The sequence below is a fragment of the Gobio gobio genome (genome assembly GCF_949357685.1).
Source record: "Gobio gobio genome assembly, chromosome: 12".
Lineage (NCBI taxonomy): Eukaryota > Metazoa > Chordata > Actinopteri > Cypriniformes > Gobionidae > Gobio > Gobio gobio.
In genome coordinates, this window is record NC_137105.1 from 51511332 (window position 1) to 51534262 (window position 22931).

Genomic DNA, 22931 nt, shown 5'->3' on the forward strand with positions numbered 1-22931 from the left:
CCACACAACTACTGGTCCAAGCTCTTGTTCTCTCCAGACTGGACTACTGTAATGCTCTTCTAGCGGGCCTTCCGGCATGCACTGTCAAACCCTTGCAACTGATCCAGAATGCAGCGGCGAGGTTGGTCTTTAATGAGCCGGAGAGAGCACACGTCACGCCTCTCTTCATCAGACTCTTCATCAGTCTCTTCATCAGTCTCTTCATCAGTCTCTTCATCAGTCTCTTCATCAGTCTCTTCATCAGTCTCTTCATCAGTCTGCACTGGCTACCAATAGCCGCTCGCATTAAATTCAAGGCACTGGTGCTCGCCTTCAAAACATCCACTGGCTCTGCACCAATTTACCTAAACTCGCTCGTTCAGACTTACACACCCTCCAGGAACTTGCGTTCTGCTAGTGAACGACGCCTTGTGGTGCCATACCAGAGAGGCATGAAATCGCTCTCACTGAGCTTTTCCTGGACCGTTCCCACCTGGTGGAATGACCTGCCGATCTCAATTCGTGCGGCCGAGTCTGAAGCCATTTTCAAAAAACGCCTAAAGACACATCTTTTCCAGCAACACCTGACCGATCGAGAATAGCACTTATCATTCTATTCATTTTCTGTCTGTCTAATTTATTAAAATAAGAAAAACCTGTCCTGTGTGTTCTGAGCTAGATTAACTGAGACTTGCTACAGCACTTGCATACTGTTGCCCTTGACTGTTCTAGTTGCTTCTTTTGCTCTCATTTGTAAGTCGCTTTGGATAAAAGCGTCTGCTAAATGACTAAATGTAAATGAGTGTGAGGTAACGCAGCTCTGTTGATCATATTAGACTCATCTGAGTGTGTTGATGATGGGATGGCGTTACTCTGTGTGTTCTCTAGGCCGCTGATATGACACTTGTTCACACTGCAGTGAGAGTAAAGCGTTTCTGCAGAATAAAACCAGAAACCGAGGGGAACGCAGATATGATGTCATCGACAGGCCACGCCCTCACACGTCCCGGTTCCTCGGGTTAAAGAGCATCTCACGATTTACAAATAGTTGGAAACATTTGGGATATTGTAAGTACTCGACTGAACACAATATATAAAACTCGCCTAGTGGTTTTTGGATATTTTACTGAAAAAATGTTACATAGTTCACCTTTAATAAAATAAAAACTGCTGCAGTTAGAGCCGTCTCTCCTCTTCATTTGCAGCTGTGACTGACACAGCTTGTTCTGTCCTCTAATTAATCTCTCTTTTACCATTTGTTTGTCATTTTCCAGTGGGTTGTGAATGGAGAATAAGGCGATGTATCTGACCACCAGCAGTGAAGACCGGGACAACTGCTCGTTTTATGAGGAGGGCTATGATGGGATGAATCTGTCCAAACTCAACCTATGTGAAGAAGGTATGGATCTTCCTCACAGCATCAGTCAGAGTTATTACCGAAGCACATCCTCTGTGTCTAACTCTCTCTGTGTGGCTGGTCTGTCTGGGAAATCTTTCTCTTTCGGTTCTGATCATGACTGTTCTGTCATATTGTCCCTGAAGAGCTCAAAATGGCTGTCGAACCTCAATCAGACCTGCTATATTTGCTAATTACTGACCACTTTGTGTTGTCCTATTCCTCAAGAAAGTTTGAGAAAATGTAGTAGCCTCACAGCTCCAGTCTCTCTAACACTGTGTGCTGACCAGCGATAAGATCCCAGCAACAAGCAAAGTCTGACCACAGCAGATTTTTTTATTTTATTTTATTTTACCTTTATTTAACCAGGTAAATCTGTTGAGAACAGGTTCTTATTTGCAACCGCGACCTGGCCAAGATAAGGCGCAGAGCACAAGCCGACATGAAATTACACATGACATACCAACATTCAAATACACAGTCATAAATATAGAAGACATTCAAATTTCAAATAAAAAGTTCTAGACATTGTGTAAAAAAATAAAAATGTGCAAATAGATGCTATAACAGCCATTTAGTTTAGTACGTGCAAAAATACATACGCCTATATTCGCAAAGAGCATCAACATGTACAGTGGTCTGACAGTACATTTGATAGTAAAGCTTTAAAAGTAGATCAATCACAGCCAATCAGAAGAGCGTGAAAATGTGAATCATTTGGACAAAATAAGAGGGATCATACACACAAAATGCATGTTATGTTTTATTTAGTGCTGTCCTGAATAAGATATTTTACATAAAAGATGTTTACATAAAGACCACAAGACAAATCAATTTCAAAAGTGTATGAAGTGAACCCTTGATTCTTAATCCTGTGTGTCATTCCCTGATGATCCACGGCTGTGTGTGTGTGTGTGTGTGTGTGTGTGTGTGTGTGTGTGTGTGTGTGTGTGTGAGCGAGTGTGTGTGTGTGTGTGAGTGTGTGTGTGTGTGAGTGTGTGTGTCATTCCCTGATGATCCACAGCTGTGTGTGTGTGTGTGTGTGTGTGTGTGAGCGAGTGTGAGTGTGTGTGTGTCGTTCCCTGATGGTCCATGGCTGTGTGTGTGTGTGTGTGTTTGTGTGTGTGTGTCGGTCGTTCCCTGATTATCCAAGGCAGTGTGTGTGTTGTGTGTGTCGGTCGTTCCCTGATTATCCATGGCTGTGTGTGTGTTGTGTGTGTCGTTCCCTGATGGTCCACGGCTGTGTGTGTGTGAGTATGAGTGTGTAAGTGTGTGTGTGTGTGTCGTTCCCTGATGGTCCATGGCTGTGTGTGTGTGTGTGTGTGTGTGTGTGTGTCGTTCCCTGATGATCCATGGTTGTGTGTGTGTGTCGTTCCCTGATGGTCCATGGCTGTGTGTGTGTGTGTGTGTGTGTGAGTGTGTGTGTGTGTGTGAGTGTGTGTGTGTGTGTGTGTGTGTGTGTGTGTGTGTGTGTCGTTCCCTGATGGTCCACGGCTGTGTGTGTGTGTGTGTGTGTGTGTGTGTGTGTGTGTGTGTGTGTGTGTCGTTCCCTGATGGTCCACGGCTGTGTGTGTGTGTGTGTGTGTGTGTGTGTGTGTGTGTGTGTGTGCGGGTGTGTCGTTCCCTGATGATCCACGGCTGTGTGGGTGTGTGTGGACTGGTAATCCCTACGTTATGGGGACAAAATGTCCACACAAAGATGGCAATATCCAAAATCCTCATCCTTGTGGGGACATTTTTAGGTCCCCATGAGGAAAACATCTTATAAATCAGACTAAGTGATGTTTTTTGAAAATGTAAAAATGCAGAATGTCTCCTGTTATGGGTAGGTTTAGGGGCAGGGGCAGTGTGTGTGTGTGTGTGTGTGTGTGTGTGTGTGTGTGTGTGTGTGTGTGTGTGTGTGTGTGTGTGTGTGTGTGTGTGTGTGTGTGATGCGTAGGTTTAGGGGCAGGGGCAGTGTAGGGGGATAGAATATACAGTTTATACAGTATAAAAACCATTACGCCTATGGAAAGTCCCCATAAAACATGAAAACCCAACAAGTGTGTGTGTGTGTGTGTGTGTGTGTGTGTGTGTGTGTGTTTTGTGATGGTTGTTCTGGAGTCTGTTGTTTGTCCTGATCAGTTAAACTGACCAGCGTTCTTCAGAAAATCCTCAAATCCTTCAGTTTTCCAGCATCTTCTGTATATTTGAACCCAAATATTAAGTTAACAATAAACACTTGATTTAGTCTTGTCCCGCTCAAATGAGCCAAGATCCAGGATAATATGGTAAAAGTGTGCGATCATTCATAATAATGTCAGACTAAACTCTAACCTATATTAGGTCTATTGTGGGATTACAAATGTATACATTGTTATATCTAGGTCCCAATGTAATAGAATATAACTGAAAACATTATCTATATTTGTGTTTTACATTTTGAAGTAAACTTGAGGAAATTCTAAGGAGATTACGTCAGGCTGTGTAAGTGTTTGAGACATTAAGTCTTTTGTCTTTATGTACTTCCTGACTATTTACCATGACAAAGTTTAGAGCAATACTGCCTGAGTGATTGGATTAGCATCTATGCATTTGAATGGCACTGATTGAATCTGGAAGAGAGACACAGTTATGTAGGGTGTGTCCTTTTTACCTATACAACATTTGCATTGTATTGTTCAGAGTGTCTCCTCCTCTGCTGTATAACCCCTCCCCCTGAAATGTAGATAAATTGCATTTTTTTGTACTGTTAAATCCGACTGTTTTCGGACGACCTGCAGCACAGAGTTCTCATTAAAAGAATCACTTCTGTGTGATCCCGACGTCTCCTGGTCTCAAGAAACAACAGAAGTTCACAACACTATCTTGTGTCGCACTAGAAGCCTCTCTTCTACTGGAGTAACATTTGATTCGTGTTTTTCTACTTTAAGCACAGGGTTTGTGTATCACGTGTTATGTGTTAGTTGCTATGTTGCTACACTCTAAAAAACACTGGGTTAAAAACAACCCAAGCTGGGTTGAAAATGGACAAACCCAGCAATTGGGTTGTTTTAAGCAAACGTTAAAACAACCCATTCATAATTCAACCCAACTTGGGTTGTTTTTAACCCAGTGTTTTTTGCAGTGTATTTATTCACCCTCATGTGGTTCCATCCCCATAGATTTATTCAAAGCAGGAAATGCCACCATCACTCACTTTACTGGATCTGTCATATAACACGAGTGAGTGGGGATCGAGGCGTTCAGTCTGTAAAGGGTTTTTCGTAAATATTCCCTCATCATTTACTCACCCTCATGCCATCCCAGGTGTAAGTACTGGACTGTTTTAGTGACTACAACCAAAGTCTATAGATATAGAAAGACGGTTCACTCTTATTACTCATGAATGGGAGAAAGTGCAACGCCCAATATGGCGGAATAGTCCCGCCTTCTAAAGTAAAAGAGCCAATCACTGACTGGTAAAGTCATTGCATCACTGCAGCTGCTGTTAGTAGCTCCGGCATTGGCTCGTCTAGCCTGAAAAATAGGCCTTTTTAACGCTATTTGGCATAAGAAACAACATTTCTGGGACAGTTTGTGTCAGATTTTGTTGCTGATTTAAAATATGTTACTTAATTGTGAGTTCGGCAAGCAGTTTTTGAGATTCCAGGAATAGTTGCCCGGAGGCCTCGCAAATATGGCCGCAGAGTGAACCGAATTTCCTTTTGCTACAACATAGCTGAATACACTTAATTTGTACTTAATTGTAATTGAGATAATAGTGAATTAGATCAGTTTGAAGTAATTAGAATAGTGAAGTAATACTGAGTGAATCTGACATTTCTTTGTGTTATTCCTCTCCTCCAGACACATTAAAGGGTTAGTTCACCCAAAAATGTAAATTCTGTCATTAATTCCTCATGTCGCTCAAACTCGTCAGACCTTCGTTCATCTTCAGACACAAATGAAGATGTTTCTGATGAAATCCGAGAGCTCTCTGACCCTCCATAGACTACCATTTAATGAACACTTTCAAGGGCCAGAAAGGAAGTAAACGCATCGTTAAAATTGTCATGTGACTCCAGTGGTTCAACATTAACGTGATGAAGCGATGAGAGTACTTTAGTGTGCAAAACAAACAAAAATAACGACTTTATTCAACAGTTTCTTCTCTTAGTTCTACGTCAGAATGACGCCTCATTATTGGCCAGCTCCTGCGTCATCATCACACGCATCACTGCTCACGTGAACAGCGTCGGCCAATGGCGAGTCTGCGTTCTGATGTAGAACCCGGAAGCTTTACTACGCATTTTAAATGGTACAATATCATGATTTCGCTTAGGGCTGGGTATTGACACAAATTTCACAATTCGATTTTCGATTAGTTTGGATTCAATTCAATATTGATTGTTTTGGATATGGGTCTAATACATGGAAAACAAACTAATGTTGTAAACTATGGGAGTCAGTTGATACTACATTAGCCTACTAATATTGAAGGTAAAAATGAACATACAAACACTTAAATGACACTATGTGTTTTTTTATAATAATAAACTTATAATATTAACTTTACAATTACATAATCATAATTCTACTCCAATTCGTTTTTTTAATAAAAACTTGCCAGATTTATTCATACGTATGCATTAAATATTGAAGAACATTGACAATGTCTATGTAATGTGGTGCAAATAATGAGCAAAATGCTAAGTTAATTTTTCTAGCTGACTAACTGGTTTATGGACACTGGATATGGTTTTTGTGAGGAAAATATGACGTTATTGTTTACAAGCCGTTTTACTGACATCTTTCTGCAGTTGAAACACTGATTGAGCAATTCTACGTGACGATACGGATTTCGGTAAGTTGTCCTGTATCTTTAACACACGTTCAGAAGCTCATTCGTGTTTATTTCGCACTGTTACTAGTGTATAGTTGTCATTTTCCTTTTGTAAGTATTTTTCTAGATAGTTTCCATGTTTTATATCTCAATGACACGCAAGAAAACAACCAAATAAAGGATTTCAAGAGAAAATAAAGGTATTAACTTCCTTCCTGTCACATGAGACTGCCACTTCCTACCCCTACTTCCAGGAAGCATAACGAAGGCAAACCCTCCCAAAGAAAGGTTATTTTCATGTTACTAATAAGTATTTTTTGTTGATATATATACATCTACATAATCGTGAAGGTCTCTAGAATCATCCAAACAAAACAATTCTTACAACAGATCTATAGTTTTTTGTACACTTAGTCAAAAAGATGTGTCAATATCACACTCTTGATGTTTTAGAGTGTCACTCCTTTACTGCTGTGTACTTTTTTTCAGCATTGTGGCCGATTTGTAGATTGTACACAAATATTCTGAGAATTTTTGTGTTTTTGGCAATTTCCCATTTATTTCCTGTGGTCGGTCATTTATGACCGAAGACAATGAATGCTACTTTTTTTTTTTACGACCAATTAGCATGCTCGAATCATGACCCCAATTCTTTTGTGTTTTTTTTTACAAACCTAATGCAAGAAAAGTCACCAAGTTTCATATCATTCCGATGAAGCTGTGATTTTTAACATTTCAAAACAGAACATTTTCTGGTCAGAAATGACCGAAGAGCACCAGAGGGTTAATTCGATAAGGAAAAATATAATATTTTATGAAATTATGTCTTGTAAGGGCCAAAAAAAGGGCCAGTTTGGATGCATTTCATTCTAATCGGTCAAGGACCCGAATTCATTTTATGACTAGTAGCTTATGATTCCATTATAATGTGGAAATTCAGACAAATAATGATTTTACATTTACATTATTATATGAAATCCCCTACTACAGTCAGCCTTTGAATACTATGGGACTATTTATATATTTATTTTTGTTATATAGATGTAATTTTTTCGTCATTATATTAATTTAACTTTTTGAACTTAATGGCTGCACTTTGTCCTGCATGTTCCACCACTTTCAGACAAATGTATTTGTTGTTTGTTGTGTTTTCATATAGATTATAAGATAGATGCAGCTTTTTTGAGTTTGCATCGAATGTTCTTCGACTTTTATACATAATAAATGTGTTTATGAATAAAGATTGATCTGTTGAAAGCAGTTATTTTGAGTTAGATGCCAAATGTTCTCATCCTAGTCAAGTTTGACATTGAAGGGATGCATACAACATATTTGCCAACATTCAAATACGATTTTCAAGAAAAAAAAACTTGTGGAAAATAAATGCAGAACATGTTCACATAGGACACTATTAACATGACTATATGCATGAAACCATTCAGAAAAATGTGGGCACAAATGGTTAGTTTATATTCAGTTGTCTATTGAATCTGCTTAGTCACCTACAGTACAGGTTCTGGTATCGTACCAAAGCCAAAATTGTAGTATGGAGCCAAGCTGAGTCTCTTTAAACTGGATTGACCTCCCCAGTCCCTGCTTTAAAGTCTGTGTGTTTCCTTTCTAAACTCCCTGTTGATCCGTGTTTATCTCTCACAGTAGGTTCATCAAAGTACAGGAGAAAGACAGAAAAGTGCTGTGGTCAGTTGGATTCCTTCACTGCAATCAAATATGCCATTGTGTCCCTTTATATTCTGGTGCTGCTCACCATATTTGGCCTCTGCATAGCAGGTAGGCATCTTTCTCTCTTCATCTTTCTCTTTTTTCTGAACCCTGACCTTGTGTTGGGCCGGTTTATTTCACATGTTTTGCATAATTTTATACTTTTTTAGTGTAATCAGACTTGAAACAAAAGGAGAAAAGAAACAAAATGATCCTGTCTGAAGTAATAAGTAAAACATTTAAAAATATATTTGAGAGTTAAAAACATGCTCAGTGTACTTTAGGCAATAGAAAATAGGACAATAGAAGGCAATAGAAAATAGGTTTTGTTTGACCCTCTGGGGCTCTTCAGTCATTTCTGACCCAAATTTTTTAAAATAAAAAATGTTAAAAATCGTAGTTTCATCGGAATGGTACGAAACTTGGTGACTTTATTGGTACTTGGTATATGAACACCCAAAATAATTGGGGACAGGATTTTAGAAATCTAAGTGGTCGTAAAAAAAAATGTGTGTGTGTGTGTTTTTGTGTGTATAAGTGTGTGTGTGTGAGTTTTTTTGTCTGTTTTGCACTCTTGATGTTTTAGAGATTCACCCCTTCAATGTTGAGTCCTTTTTTCTGCATCCTGGCTGATTTGTAGATTGTATGCACAAAAAAACCTCTGTATTTTCATATTTTTGCCAATTTCCCATTGATTTCCTATGGGGGTCATTTTTGACCCAAAGGTCCTGAGTGTGACTATTTTTTTTACGACCACTTAGACTTTTCAAAATCTGTCCCCATTTTTTTGGGTGTTCATATACCAAGTACCAATAAAGTCACCAAGTTTCGGAACATTCCAATGAAGCTACGATGTAATTTATAAAATTTTATAAAACGCAAGATCCACTATAGTAGTAAAAATGTGCTATTGTGTGATAAAAATGCTCAATGTGCACCGATCTCGTTTAAAAATTGCTTTCATGAGGCCTAGGCTTGACTCTAAAATGAAATACAGCTTTAATAAAAAAATTATATATATATATATATACATTTTTTATTATATTCAATGGGAAAAAATGGGTCATAATTATTGCATAAATATTCATTATAAATCATAAAATTATCTCAAAACACCAAAAAAGACAAGAAAAAATATTTTTGAACCAAAATATATTTCATTGATTTTACGCAAATATTGTTTATCTTAATCCCGCCCTCCGGGTCATTTTTGACCCGAAGGTCCTGAGTGTGACCCATAAATGAAGAACCCCAGAGGGTTAAAAGATAATGATAATCAGGACATCACCATTTTACCGGTTTTAAGTAACTTTTCACAAACTTTTAAGGTAGAACTGACATGATAAGGGATCGTATTAAACATAAGCCATTTGTACTAAACTTTGGGGTTCTTCAGAACAACATTTGGAGCAGTTGCTGTAACACATGACCAGGACGACCCTGAGTTTAGAGCACAGAAAACTATTTAATCTGTCCCACAGCAGGACACTCGTCGAGGGTTGAGTGCTTATATGGGCCGACCCCCAATGAACCCAAGATACCACTGAGATTTATGCATTTATTCCCTTTGTAAGTGCCGGGCCTGCTCTTCGTACGTGGATTACTCCGCTATCTGGACTTCACTGTTTACGGTTTGACATGATCCAGGATTGTTAGGTTCTTCAAAGCTCATACCGGAGTTGCTGTCATAGCAACAGGTCCGTGAGCTGCGGAGCGGCTTACTTCATGTAAACAGGACTAGATTGCATCTTTTGAGGTGGTAGTTAAAGTCTGTCCCAGCCACTTCTACTTTCCTCCAAGAGTACCCTAGTGAACCAGGGACAATAATCATTTTAAATAATGATAATTCGAAAATAATATCATAATGTTGTGTAGTCTATCATAATATAGACACATGTGAGATTTATTCATGAGAGGAAAATTACTTAAAGGGTTAGTTCACCCAAAAATGAAAATTCTGTCATTAATGACTTCCCCTCATGTCGTTGGACACCCGTCAGACCTCCGTTCATCTTCAGACACAAATGAAGATATTTTAGTGTAAATCTGATGCTCTGAAAGGCCTCCATTGGCTCAATGCACTTTACACTCTCAAGACCCTTAAAAGGCACTAAAGACGTCGTTACAAAGTCCATCTCACTACAGCGGTTCTACAATAACTTTATGAATCGGCGACAATAGTTTTTGCGCGCAAAAAAACCCTAAATAACGACTTATATAGTGATGACGATTTCAAAACACGGCCTCATGAAGCTTCGAAGCGTTATGAATCAGTGAGTCGAATCAGCAGTTTGAATCGCCAAATTTCAGTAGTTTGACACGCGATCCGAATCATGATTCGACTCACTGATTCATAACGCTTCGAAGCTTCATGAGGCCGTGTTTTGAAATCGTCATCACTATATAAGTCGTTATTTAGGGTTTTTTTGCGCGCAAAAACTATTGTCGCCGATTCATAAAGTTATTGTAGAACCGCTGTAGTGAGATGGACTTTGTAACGACGTCTTTAGTACCTTTTAAGGGTCTTGAGAGTGTAAAGTGCATTGGGCCAATGGAGGCCTTTCAGAGCATCAGATTTACACTAAAATATCTTCATTTGTGTCTGAAGATGAACGGAGGTCTGACGGGTGTCCAACCACATGAGGGTAAGTAATTAATGACAGAATTTTCATTTTTGGGTGAACTAACCCTTTAAGTTTAGATTAAGGTATGCAGAATAAGGCATTAATATGTGCTTTATAAGTACTAATAAACAGACAATAGTAATATGCATGATAATAAGCAACTAGTTAACAGTGAGAATTCGACCCTAAAATAAAGTGTTACCAATATGACTCAGTACTTAAATATATCATTACACGATAACAATGACACCTTAAAATAAAGTGTAACCATTATAACTTTTATGTCGTTTTGGTCGCTTGGCTGTTTCCTTGTAAAGGTCCAGATATGCAAGTTTTTCGTCATGTTTTGTGATGTTCTTTGTTGCTGTCGTGCCGCCAGCCAATCGCTGCATTGCTGATCATGGTTTCGAGTGAACACAAGAATGCACCGTAATCTCAGAAACTTAATCCAGATATTTTAATAAAATCCGCAAATTTCATTTGAAGAACCAGATTAGCCCGAGATCAGTTATCCCGATTAGAGGATCTGGCATCTGTAAAATCACCTCAGATGTATTAAAGGTGCAGTGTGTAAGTTTTAGTGGCATCTAAGTGGTGAAGTTGTGAATTGCAGCCGTCCACCGCTCACCCCTACCTTTCGAAGCACATAGAGAAGCTACGGTGGCCGACACAGGACAAAGATGTGGTCGTATGAGACAGCAGAGAGTGACTAGCGCTCTGTAGAGGAGTTTGTCCGTTTAGGGCCACTGTAGAAACATGGCGACGCAAAATGGCGGACCAGCAGTGTGTGTAGATAGAAACGACTCATTCTAAGGTAATAAAAACATAACGGTTCATTATGTAAGGTCTTTATTCACCTCTGAAAACATAGTTATGTATATTATATTGCATTTCTGTCCATAGATCCTCATAAATATTACACACTGCACCTTTAAGCGAGGTATGAAGAGCTGTCCCATGATTGGTTTATAATCTTTATTCACTAAAGTTCTGAAGTATGGGATGCGTCCATCTTAACATCCATTTCCAAAGTCCCTTTAAGACGAGTCATTTCACTCGGCGGCCATCTTGTAAACGCCTCTTGGGCGTGCCAGTGCAGCTACTATCTCTCTGAATGGGGAAACATCAAATTCTCCAAAATTGTTCGCCACGCTTACGATTAAATTTCATATTTGACTTATAAATGTTTTTTCTAAACGCTCGAAAAAAGCCTGGATGAAGCTAATGCGTCTCAGAACACCTGTTTCTTTAGCAACCGGAGCTTCTAACGGCAGTTATAGTGACACGGTAATAAACGATTGGCTCTTTCATTTAGAAGGCGGGGTTTATTCTCCATATTGAGCGTTACACTTTCCCCCATTCATAATTCATAATGTCTTCTTATATATAAAGTCTTTGGCGTGTTTTTACCTCAATGTCGACTGATCTAACTCCAAACCACATTTCTGGAATGGCAAATAAGCAATGTTTGGTTTAATCAACACAGAGACATCTGGGTTTGCTAAATTATTACACTATTATGCATCTCTACGCTCTGTTTTAATTACCGCCCTTCACCACATTTGAGCTATAAACTGCTTAAATTATAGATTCTAGGCTTTAGATTCTTTGTGCATATGTCACTGTGAATCAAGCTATGGGTGAGTAGTTCACTGAAGTATTTTATGTTGTTTTGTTTAAAGTCTATATTGTGCAACATTGTGTGTTGATGAACGGGTCTACAGTGCTTTTTTATTGTATTTTTATTGAGTTGCATTGCACAGCACAAATTGGCTCAGCGCAGTAACTGTTCTTGGACGCAATGCTCACGTGTAGCATGACTGTTGTGAAACTTGTTAATTAAAAACATGTGCTGCTTGCATGTTGTTTATGAAGGCGTTATGAAAAAAGCTTTTGAATTAATAATTTTCTTATGGAGATTAGCTAAAACAATGGTTCTTAACAAGTTGGGTTGTGGCCTAAAATGGGTTCTCATTGGGTTGCACCAGCGGGGGAAATTGTCAGTGTTTGCTCACTTTAACTTTTGTTAAACAAGACTTGTTTAACAGTACTAGACAAATTTGTAAATATTCACATCAACAACCACATGTAAAAGACACCAGAGAAAGCTTGATAATGCAATATATACAATTCCTCCGATATCCATAAACACATTTGTTCCTCTAAACACTCTCTGGTTTATTTGCGTCAGGTGATGTGTGGAGAAATAAGATGAGGATCTAGATCAGTAAGTTCATTAATGAAAACAAAACACTAGGGAACACAGGAAATATAGGAGCACGGAAAACAAACCGTACATTGACAAGAATGGACAACAAACAACAGAAAAAAATCTTGTCCAAACAAGACATAAATATCTCCTTATTTAGCGTTCCTTTACCATTTTGCACAATAAATGTTTGAACAGACACACACACACACACACACACACACACACACACACACACACACACACACACACACACACACACACACACACACACACACACACACACACACACACACACACACACACACACACACACACACACACACACACACACACACACACACACACACACACACACACACACACACACACACACACACACACACACACACACACATCAAGAGATGAATCTCAACACCAGTGACTAACAGCATATTTAGATAAACAGATGAACTCAGAACATCACAAAACAAGCTAATAAAAAGTCACATAAAACAGCAAAAAAATTAAATAAAATAGTAAAAATAAAGATAATTCAGCTCATAATTTATTCATGCCACAATGCATGCTGGGAGCCATGGATGAGTTTTGATTGGTGCACCCAGAATGCACTGCAAAAGCGTTTTGGTCACCATTGTTGAGTTTCGTACACTGATTCTTGATGTCTGAATGTGTCTAAATGATCGAGTAGTTTAAAGTTTTTAAAAACTCTTAAAAATGTGTTTGTAATGAAAATGCCAGATCTTATGCTGTAATCAGTAAAGTATATCTCACTCCGAGATGAGGCTCTAGTGAGTTTAGTGATTCAGATCATGATGATTAGGTCAAAATATAACCAACACCTGATCACATTTCCTCTTGGTTTGTTTGGCTACTACAACTACACAATCACAATCTAAAACTAAAAGGTAAAGGGTCAAGAGCCCAACTAAAGCAAACACTGATCAACATAATGGTGACATGGAAAAGCAGATTATTTCCTTTCGTGGGTCTTGTTAACAGCAGGTGTTCATCACTAATGTTCAATCATCACTTAGTTAATCACTTAATTATCTCATTAACTTTATCACCGCTTCAGTGTTACTTAAACACTCTTGAGTGTGGACTCAAATAAACACTGGGGTTTTTTGCTGTGCACGACAGACTCCAGACACTCCTGACTCCTTGTTTTTTCCTTTTTCATGCAAAGCAATGCCAATATTAGCTCAGTGGCCTTCTTTGGTTTGTGTACTAATATTTTAACACCACGTCACTGGGCTTTAGGCAAATGCCAACATGGGCCAGTCGCCCTCATCCTCAAAAAACAAGAGTATAAATATATTTTAAAGTTGTTTTGGTTTGCCACTTATATAATCTGAATCATGAAGCAAGGCGTGCAGAAACCCTGGAACACTAGCCTGCAGGATTATTCAGTATTTGAAGTGCAGGGCAGACACATGCACACATACATCAGCTGAATGAGTCATTCACTGCACCATTACATCATTCATCTGTTTGCTTGAAATTTAATATGAGCAAAATGGGAGGGAGGAACATCTACAAGAGAAGGAAAAGAGAGTCTGGGTTGAGAAAAACAGAGAAAGTGTTTTAGAACAGATGACTCACACGCAGCTTAAATTACTGAACATGCACCGAGCAGAAGTCCAGGCATCTTGTGTAGAGACTGAACTATGTGGACATTCTGTAAACATAAGCCAGGGCACTACATGTGCTACTTTAATGAGGCGGATACTTCCTGCCCAAAATAGTAATGGTCACACTGCAGTGCCCAGTTTTCACATGGTCAAAACTGATATCCAAATATGACATGTTTAAAATGAGTATTTTCACTTTTGTTGATAGTAATAGAGGAATTAAAGCTGATAATTTGTCATTCCGTGTTTACTTGTGATCTGTACACTGTTATATATATATTGTGTATATACTGTGCTGCTTTAATCAGGTTTGTCGGCTTTAAGTAACCGGTGTTGAGGAGTAACTAATTGGGCTGACAAATTAAAATACGAATTTCGAATATTTGTCGAATTTAAAATAAAACTAGATGTGTGTCAGGCAAGTTTAACCAAGCCGCATGTGACGATCATGTGAGAGTCGTTGGTTTTAATGTTTTTGTCTAGCTTGATGCGGTCATTCTTAAAGGGTTAGTTCACCCAAAAATGAAAATTCTGTCATTAATTACTTCCCCTCATGTCGTTGGACACCCGTAAGACCTCCGTTCATCTTCAGACACAAATGAAGATATTTTAGTTGAAATCTGATGGCTCAGAAAGGCCTCCATTGGATCAATGCACTTTACACTCTCAAGACCCTTAAAAGACACTAAAGACGTCGTTACAAAGTCCATCTCACTACAGCGGTTCTAAAATAACTTTATGAATCGGCGAGAAAAGTTTTTGTGCGCAAAAAAACCCTAAATAACGACTTACAGAGTGATGACGATTTCAAAACACGGCATCATGAAGCTTCGAAGCGTTATGAATCAGTGAGTCGATTCATGATTCGGATCGCGTGTCAAACCACCAAACTACTGAAATTTGGCGATTCAAACTGCTCATTCGACTCACTGATTCATAACACTTCGAAGCTTCATGATGCCTTGTTTTGAAATCGGTCCTCACTATATAAGTCGTTATTTAGGGTTTTTTTGCGCACAAAAACTATTCTCGCCGCTTCATAAAGTTATTTTAGAACCACTGTAGTGAGATGGACTTTGTAACGACGTCTTTAGTGCCTTTTAAGGGTCTTGAGAGTGTAAAGTGCATTGAGCCAATGGAGGCCTTTCAGAGCCATCAGATTTCAACTAAAATATCTTCATTTGTGTCTGAAGATGAACGGAGGTCTGACGGGTGTCCAACGACATGAGGGTCAATAATTAATGACAGAATTTTCATTTTTGGGTGAACTAACCCTTTAAGAAAAGGAGATGTGTTCTGAGTTTTGCCAACCGGATACGGCAAAAGTTTAATCATCAACAAGCTCGGCTTCACCTTCTTCGTTGCTCTGGTTGGTTGTAGCGCTATCCTATTGCGTGCAGAGGGAATTTGAAAGACAACTGTTTATCCCGCCCCTCAGATTGAGCCCAGCCAATGGTGTGTTCCCAGACCCTTGATGTGGGTCTGGCTTGTCAGGCTAGCTAAAACACACTTCTGTGTTACAAGTGTGATCAGTGAATCAGGCCACTATACAGTCTAAACTACCTAAAAGGAACAACAGTGTACCTTTTGTAAAAGTACCACCCCTGTGACAGCTTTTGTACCTTTTTATTTCGGAGAGTGTATGATGATTTCACCATTAAGTACAGATGACATCATCTGATGTTATTCTGCCTCGACTTTGTCTAACACAGTAAAAGTGTTTTCTGAACACACTGTTAAAACAGCCAGAGAAAAACTAGCATAAAAAGTCAATGGTCAAGTGCCCAACTACAGGAAACACTCAAATCTCTCCAGATCCTTCAGGTTCCAGCTCTTCTCTTCAGTTCATCACTCATTCTCTATAGGGTTCAGGTCAGGGACTGGGACGGTAATTTTGTGCTCAGTCACACATTTTTTTGTTGATTTTGATGCTTGTTTTGGATCATTGTCCTGATGGACGATCCGTTCCATTATCAGATTCTAGCAGAAGCGTCAGGTTTTGAGTTTTTATCTGTTGGTATTTGCTAGAATCTGTGATGCCATGAATCTGAACAAGAAGTCCAGGACCTCCACCAAAAAAAATAGTCCCAGAACATTAAAGATCCAGCGTTGTGTATTTAACCGTGGGCATGGGGGACTTTATCCCATCTGGTGTGTTTGCTGCCAAAAAGCTCTTTTAGTGTCATGTGACCACAGAACCAGGTCCGTCTGAAGCTCCAGTCGTGTCTGACAACTGAATATGAAAACATGCACACAAAATAATGCAAAACGTCACATCTCTTGCGAAAGCAAACCCTTCATTCAAAACTATTTTAACTCTTCTAAAAATGGCGTTTTATGCATAGGAACTCTACACACAAACCATTAAATGATTAGCCACACTCTTAAAAATAGGAGGAATAGGAGGTTCCCATGAAGAACCGTAAATATCCAAAGAACCCTTCCATTGCACATGAGGTTTTTTATAGCGTAGAAAGGTTCTTTAGACTATAAAATGGTTAGAAAAAAAATGGTTCATTAAAGAATCTTTCACAAAATGGTTCTTCTATGGCATCGCAGTGAAAACCCCTTTTTGGTTCTTCCTGGCACCTTTATTTTTAAGAGTGCACATACACTCCAAACTTGGAAATCTGTCTGTGACAGCAAAACCCAGCCAAAAGTCGTGTAGTGTGATCCTGCCTTTAGTTAATACACAGGAGAAAGATGGTGTCAGAATATAAAAAAACTGCAGCAAGCACTGAAGAAGACTACTTAAATGTTAAAGATTTGGCTGCCAAATCATCTCGTGCCAAGAAGCGCACTTAGTGATTGGCTGGCACATTATAGCTTTAATGACTCAACTTTAGTAAGTCGACCCCAGGGGGAAATGAATCCTGTGAGTTCTCAGTTCCTGAACATAGTGTCAAAACAGTTTAGTTCAAGTCATGTACGAGTTTGGTTGCAGCTGCTACCGATGGAGAACACCATCCAGTTGCCCAGATAATTAGAGTTTGTGCAATGTGGGATTTGGGTCAATATAAAGTAACTCTTTTTCAACGTTTATTCCTTTCTTTCCCAGTATCAAAATCCCATGCATCTTCCCAGAGGGAGGAAGCGCTGCTGGAGAACGTGACTCGTCTGGGAGAGCGCTCGGAGACCTTGCAGAGATCTCTTAGCCAACTCCCCTCCCAAAGCGACCTTCTGGAGAACATCTGGAAGCTTGAGAGCCTCTTCCAGAACCATAGTGAACAGCTGCAAATGCTAGGTAACCACCCAAATGTGAAGCAGAAGAGTCTAGAAAGTTATTTTTACCCAGCTAGTGCACAAGTGATGATTACAAAGAAAGATCAAAATAAGTCAGTAATCAAATAATGGTGATGACGATATTAAATAAAAATATTTAAGAATCTTCTTGAGTCTATATAAGATTTCTGTTTAGAAAATATCTAGAAATATTACTTTTTTTGTCAAAGGAACTTAAATTGACTGAATTCATTGTGCTCAGAACACATCTTTTTAATGTATAAACTTTATTTTAACAATCAGTTCATTCAACACCGAACGATACAGGATACTGTGACAGTGGAATAGCAAACAAAGAAAATCCAAACAAAGAAACACTTGGAAAAGGTTTAGCTAAACACGACCAATATAGACGATTAACACCAAATAAAGAACTGAGAGGACTGAAGCCTTAAATACACAAGTCAGGCCAATCAACAGAAACTGAAACAGGTGCGAAACATAATCAGGAATCAAGGAAAGGTGGGAAAATGAGAAAGGAAACAGATACAGGAACTAGAACTAATCCAAAACTGAACACACACACTACAGTTACCACATTATAAAATACACTTACATTATCTAACTTTCCTGATTGAGCTAATGATTTACTTTGTCATCCCTGAGTGATAATTGTATGCTTTGATAGTGTTTTTAAAAAAAAACTATTGCCAATAAATTATATATTTAAAAACAGTGCTGTTGATGATACCGCAAAATAATGTGTATTTAAATGTTCTTGTGTTTCTTCTCCAAAGCGACTTAATGGAAAACATTTGGACCCACTTTATGTAAAGTGTCTGTAACTACTATGTAATAATATTGAAATTAATCATTTGATACAATGTACACATTTTTACGTACATACACTGGTGGTTGTTGTTGTTGTTTTTAAATGCCCTTATTTCATATATAATTAATTTCTGCAGTTACTGTACATGTTGACCCTACCTTTACCCACCTTTAAATCTAATCATACCTCCAAACCTGTCCCTACCCAGCAAGCACAGTACGTCAATGTGACGTCAGGAAGACGTTGGACTCCAACTAATCCAACGTCAGTCAGACCAGACCAGACGTCATATTTATTTTGAAAATGAAAGTCGGGTTGAAGTCTAAATCCAACGTTTGTTTGACATCAAGCTCCAACGTCAGACAGACATTGAATTTTGAATTCTGCAAAAAAAAGGGTGAAATGCATGGCAGCAGATGAAATCTCTCAGCGGAGGAGGATTAAACAACTCCACAAACAGCATCACCAGCACCATTATGGGGATCAGCGTTTCATTTAGTTGGGTAGTTTGACTTGACTTTTTCACATTCGTTTTTCTCTGGCTGATGTAACTGTTTGTTATGACAAGAAAAGGAAGTGAAAATGTGACCAGGTGATATAGTTTTCAGCATCATCATGCTTCATGCAGCAAAGCATGCTGGGAGCCACCATAGTATAAAACTCATGGCTCCCAGTCACAAACGCATGTCACCATTGTTGAGATTCATATACTGATGCTTGATGTCTGTGTCTAATATTTAGTTTCCCATAATGTATTTAAAAAGCAACATTCAGAATGTCTGATCTGTTGCAAGGAAGTATTGTTGGTGAATATAATAACAAATACTCACTTCAAGACTAGTGAATTATTCAACTTTATGATGCTGAAAACTATATCGTCTGATCATCTTGTTTCTGGCAAATTATGTGTTTTGGTAAACACTGTTAAAAAACCACAAACTCTCATAAAAAACCAAGAGTCAATCTGGCCAACTAAATGAAACACTGATCCCCATAATGGTGACCAAATATTCCAATAAAACATCTAAACCTCAGTTAATTCTCAATAAGAGCTTCTGTAGACGTCTGACAGATATAAAGTCAGTCTGGTAAGTAATAAGTGAAGCTGGTAATAAATGTACTGCCATGCATTTAACCCTTTTTTTGGTGTTTATTCGAACCAAAATTCGACGTCTGCCCAACGTTGGAGCTTGACGTGAAACATACGTTGTATTTAGACGTCAACCCAAATTGAATCGGGTTGACGCTGGAGTCTGACTGACATTGGAGTCTACATCCTGTGCCTGCTGGGTAATATTAACTTTAAGATAAGTACATAGTAATTACAGCCAGTATAAAGTGGGACCATGCATTTAGATTTGTTTAATTAATTCCCTCTGCCCCTGGAGCCTGAGGGGTGTCCAGGGTCCAAAGTTTAGATCGCTAGTCGCTACTTCCATATCACCTCCTATTGAAAGAAGCGTGTATTTTGACGCGGCACATTGTTCATGTATTAACGTTTAATATTAAGAGAGAGTTGTCAAACAGATGATTAATAATAAAAGGGGTCGTGCATAAGTGCAGAGTTGTGAACAATCCTGCACCGCCATTCATAGTTTTCTATTAAACGACACAATTTGTCTTAAAACGTTGTTGATGTATAATGACTTCACCCTAGATGCATGGAAGAGTGTGTAGACATGTAAGTATTTTCTTTCTGTGTAAAGTCTGTGTTTATGGAAAGATGTTATATTGTTTGCGCTTTTTTGTTTCCGTTTGTGCAGTTTTACAGCAAAACACATCAATGCCACTTTTTTCATTCGTGAAGTGAACCTTTTCTCTGTATGGTGATTTAGATTCACTGTTTTGCATTGCCGGCTTGAGCATGAGAACGCGACGGCATATGGCGCTTCATCAATAGCGTGAACACAGAGAGCACGTCTTGCGCTCGAACGGATAAATATGCATAAAGGGATGCCAAAAATAGCGAGTATCATAGGGTGACCAAACGTCCTGTTTTCCCAGGACATGTCCCGTTTTCAAGTCCTGTCCTGGCCCTAATATAACACTTTTTCTATCCATACAGATGGGGGAATACTTAAAATGTATTGAAATTAATAAGGCATCTTAGAGTAAACTTCGAGTATCATTTGAGTATCTCATTGCCGGGCCGAGGTTTTCGGTAATCAAAATATGGTCACCCTAGAGTATCATAGTTAATATGAAATCGAATTTTGGATTCACATTGTGCATTTGGTCTTAAAGTGACCGCACTGTTCTCACTTTATGGCTGACTGTTCACTTGTATTCAATAATGTTTTAAATTTATGTAACCTACTAGCCACTTGTAGTTTTTGCTATGTAGTTTATTTATTAGAATACAATGTTACATCGGTCAAAACAATGAAAACAGATAAGCATTAAACACATATTCTGTCATGGTCTATAAACCCCCTAAAGTAGCCTTGGCCACCACATGTATACAAATCTAATTCTGCCACTGCTTATTACTATCCCCATGGTGTATTGTTTGAGCCACGTGAACACTTATTTGGGTCTAACGTCAACATAAAAATGCAAGTGTGACTAATATTCTGTTACTAATACGTCCAGGGCGTCTGGCGCAGGGCTTGGAGCGCGACATCAAGGATCTTCAGGCTTTCTCCGAGCACACCACGGACTCTGTGGCTCAACTCTGGGAACATCTCGCCATGATCAGCCATTCCAGCCAAAAGAACAGCAGCAGCCTGGGAGAGGAGTTAGCCTTCGCTGCGGGCTCCATCCGGACACAGGACGCCATCTTAAAGACAATGGTGGTGAACGTAGAGACTTTACAGGATCGCCTGGAGGAGGTGGGATGGACAGTACAGACATTAAACCACTCACTCAGTGGAGATGTGAGTCTGCACCAGCTGAAGATCTATGAGCTACAGGAGAGGATTGGAAACGTGTCCTATGATGCCACCAGCATGAGGATCACACAAATACACCTCGAGGAACAGATCAGGAGTGAGATCGAGATCCTGAACGTCATCACAGCAGATCTGAGGCTGAAGGAATGGGAGCACTCCATGGCACTCAAGAATTTAACTGTATTACAAGGTAGGAGCTTTTTTATTGTCGTCTCAATATAGAGCATTTTACTGAGAAAAAGTGCATTTGTTGTTGAAACTGTTTGATTGGAGCACTTCTGATAGAGACTGACCACTGCAGACCACAAGAGCTGCAGTTCTGGAGATGCTCTGACCCGTCACAATCTGGCCCTTGTCAAACTCGCTCAAATCCTCACGCTTGGCCATTTTTCCTGCTTCTAACACATCAACTCTGAGGACAAAATGTTCACTTGCTGCCTAATATATCCCACCCACTAACAGGAGATCATCAGTGTTATTCACTTCACCTGGGGCCGATACCATGAAGCCGGTTTAGCTGGCTAGCCAGATATGTTTAAGCTTAGTTTGTGCTAATGCTGGGTTTTAGGTATCATTAAAATGGTTTGGCTTTTAGCAGTGTTCATCTCCACCGTAACTTAAGCTCCAGGACAGGTTATGTTCTGGATAAGACATCTCAAACTGAAATTAGACCAATCAGCTGTGAGCAAAGTGACACGCCTCTACTGCAATGAAGCCACGCCCCCTGTTTCTACTACACATTAAAGGGTCACTATAGCAAATGGTTTTTAAAGACTAAAGCGTCTGGCTTTTAACAATGCTTTTATTATAATAATAATTTTGAATGACTTCGATATAATTTAAGTAATTATTATACCCGTAATCAACTACACATGTATAATTTTAGTTTATCAATCATTAATAGGCACATAGTTATTAATATTAATAGCCTAAATAAAGGTCATACAAATAAGCTTAAAAATCAATAAATAAAGCTATAAAAATGACTACATGTGAGTTGAAATGTTCAATTCTCTCTATATATCAACTAAACTAACTTCATAACGTTTACTTGCACTGACTAAGTAAGATTTTTCTTAAAGTTGTCCACTTTCATAGACGCAGCTCTTTTCTTCTTGCTGTGTAAATTTGTTTAAAATCGTAATATTTTCTATCATGTAATATTCTGCAGAAGAGAGAAATCAATTTCGCTGCTTCTCTTGCGAAAAGTAGAAAAGTGGATCAAAGCCTGAGTTGACAGAGAAAGCTGATGATCGGCATCATGGGACCGACAAAGCCTGAATAGATTGGTTTGGTTTTGTCAACTCAAAACTAATCCTGTAACCCTGAGTTTGTTAAACTACCATCATAGATCAGGCATAACATTATGACCGTGTATATAGCTCGTCATTGTGTTCAGTGTTGCTCAGCTCCCCGTGTTTTATAGCTAACCTGAAGTGTATTTTGGGAGTTTAAAGTATTCAGTCTGGAATGATATCCAGCTCTTGTATTTTCTGTTGGTTTTTGACCTCATGGCTGCCGTGTTTGTGTTGTTTCCCGTCTCTTCAGTGACTCTGCTTGGTTAGTCTTCACTTGTAGACGGATCCCACTTTAATTAAGTGCTTCAGTGTTATTCCCTGAA

The 22931-nt window shown here is 38.9% G+C and overlaps 1 protein-coding gene across 1 annotated transcript in view; it reads left to right on the plus strand.

Annotated features, from left to right (window-relative positions):
* Nucleotides 1-22931, plus strand: part of scara5 (scavenger receptor class A, member 5 (putative)) — a 39982-nt gene that overhangs the window by 5041 nt on the left and 12010 nt on the right. Inside the window, exons 2-5 of the mRNA XM_079831154.1 lie at nt 1254-1378; nt 7836-7967; nt 17424-17609; nt 21012-21500. Coding sequence (XP_079687280.1) covers nt 1264-1378; nt 7836-7967; nt 17424-17609; nt 21012-21500 — 922 coding nt within the window. The 5' untranslated portion in view covers nt 1254-1263. The remainder of the gene's footprint in view (nt 1-1253; nt 1379-7835; nt 7968-17423; nt 17610-21011; nt 21501-22931) is intronic.